Source organism: Mus caroli, chromosome 12 (genome assembly GCF_900094665.2).
Source record: "Mus caroli chromosome 12, CAROLI_EIJ_v1.1, whole genome shotgun sequence".
Classification (NCBI taxonomy): domain Eukaryota; kingdom Metazoa; phylum Chordata; class Mammalia; order Rodentia; family Muridae; genus Mus; species Mus caroli.
Genome location: NC_034581.1, coordinates 62,712,104 through 62,714,505, shown reverse-complemented (window position 1 = coordinate 62,714,505; position 2,402 = coordinate 62,712,104). Strand labels below are relative to the sequence as shown.

The following is a 2,402-nucleotide window of genomic DNA, read 5'->3' as shown; positions in this document are numbered from 1 at the left end:
GAATAGCTCCAATTCCCATGTTAACATCTCATTCGCAGCATAATTGTAACCCAATTAGGAAAATTAAGATAAGTAGAAACAGCTGGAACAGAAGGCTCTTGGAGTGAAGTGTACCCTCTGCACTCATTATTTGATGGAGATCATTACCCAACTCTGCACACAGTGCGTGATATTTAATGTGATTGCACTCATTTCTATCTGAAAAGAATAAGTGTGCTCTATGTAAAAAAATAGAATGACCTATTATCCCATATTCTTTAAAGCCTATTGTCTGATGATTCAAAAATAAGTGTGAGAGAAGCCTAAGAAATATTGTGACGTCTCTTTCAGCAAGTCTTCTATTGATTTTAACATTATAACCATATAATGGGCACAAAACTATTGTTGTCCCTGGCAACAACATTATGATATGCTGATTTATATACCATAATGACAAAGAGAATATAAGCTTGGTTTTAATTTTCTTTCTTTTTTTTTTATTGGAAAAAATTATATTTTGGAAGAACTCACTACATAAGGTGACAAAATTCCAAAATCAAATTACATGAAAATATACATCACAATTTCTTTGTACAATAGGTGAGGAAAATCTGCTGTAAGAAGAAACAAATATGGACTAAGGAGAAGGGTAATAGGACAAATAGCATTTTTAATAGCAATCCCAGATGTAGAAAGCCTATAGCTGCGCATGCTATACTCATCCAACCTTAATATTAGACAACTTAAGGGCAAAAATAAAACCAAGTCTGGATTTTTGTATTGTTTGGAAAAAATTTCACTAAGATGAACTTAGAACAGCCTTTACATTTTATTTTTAAAGTTCTCAGGAGATAATGACTAGGATCAAGAGCTCTCAACAGCCAGAAAATGTTATTGCTACATCCAATCCAAGAGATGGGTGAATCAGAGTACAAAAAGGACAAAGCACCTAGTGATGACCCCTCCTCTGAAGTCATCATGAAAAACTCAAGTAATTTACTAGTATTTCAGTATTTTAACTAAATGATTTGAGAACTTTCTGGCAGATATAAGAGATAAAAGGAAAGGGGGGGGTGACAAAACAAAGAAAATATAAAAGATTAGTAAATGGAAAGAATGTAATGAAAGACTCAATGGTTTAAAGGAAATNATATGGAAACTTTTCATTCTTATTGGTTTTCACCTGACATGCTTTAAGGAATCTTTTTGAACTGATAAAAAACAATGAATGGGAAAAGAAAACCCGCTAAAGTCTTTTNGAATTTACACGATTCTTATTCTACTACAAGAAAGCATTATTTGGTACAAGGTGTGTTTGTGGATGTACATGAACAGTATATATATTATCCGGATCATGTTGTGCTATGTACAGGTCTTTACAATTCTTCCTGAAAGTTAAAACAGTTCATTAGAATTCAAAATGCGTAATCATCTTTAGTTGGCACTTGTTAGGCTCTTGTCAGCATTAATGACTGGNATGTTTTATTGCAGCCCAGTTCCAGCCAGAGTTTGCCAACTTATTACAACAGAAGTCCAGCAATAGGTGGGTAGAGTGCAGGAAAAACAGTGCCATGTTTCTCAATTGGAGACCCTGAAATAAGTGAAGTTACTAGCTATTGAATAAACATCACTCAAAAGCAGTTTCTTGGCTTTTTCTTACACAGCGGGCAACTTTCCTTTTAAATTCTCCGTTTCTGTCTTCCCTCCATTCTTTCGCAGCATCTACATTTGCAGGTGAGTCTCCATTAGGATCTGCCAGCATAGAAATGACACTAATCATGATGGTTTCCACAGTATGGATAGGTAACCAGCGTTCCTCTGGCTTCTCATAACCATATTTATCCTCCCCAGGCTCATGAAGAATAGAAATGCAAACATCACCATTTTTATCAACATTTGGGTGCCAAATCTCTGTAATGAATTTCATCTTAGGAGGCCGGAGGGGATAATCTTTTGGGAAAGTGAGATGAGCCTTAAAAACACCACCTTCATAAAGTGTATCTGGAGGACCAATAATAAGGACTTCCCAACGATAGAGATCATTGTCGTCTATTAAACCTGCTGAAAAGCCTTCCACTGGATTTTTGTTGAGTTCTGCCAGCTGTCTTCGCAGTAGCAGCGCCGACTGCAGCTCCGTCATCCTCCCCACCGAGAGCCCGGGCCGCCACCGGGACTTCGACGGACTGGCCGGTTTTAATTTTCTATTGGTAATGGAATAAATGCAATTTTGCAACTCGAGTAAACCTGAAACCGAAGAGAGTGCTACATTGTTCAGAAAAACAAACTATGAAATTAAAAATAATGATTTAATCTTTCAAGACCTACTATCCTGAATGCAAATGATAAGCAGTAATGGTGTTTAAGCCATAGAGCTGAGTAAAGGATTAAAGCAAATGTTTCATATAAAACAGTTAGACTTTGCC

The 2,402-nt window shown here is 36.3% G+C and overlaps 1 protein-coding gene across 1 annotated transcript; it reads right to left on the bottom strand.

Annotated features, from left to right (window-relative positions):
• Nucleotides 1-632: 632 nt before the first annotated feature.
• Nucleotides 633-2,161, bottom strand: LOC110307021 (ubiquitin-conjugating enzyme E2 G1). Its single transcript, XM_021179217.1, has one exon. The coding sequence runs from the start codon at nt 2,117-2,119 to the stop codon at nt 1,607-1,609; it is 513 nt and encodes a 170-aa protein (XP_021034876.1). The 5' UTR covers nt 2,120-2,161; the 3' UTR covers nt 633-1,606.
• Nucleotides 2,162-2,402: the final 241 nt, after the last annotated feature.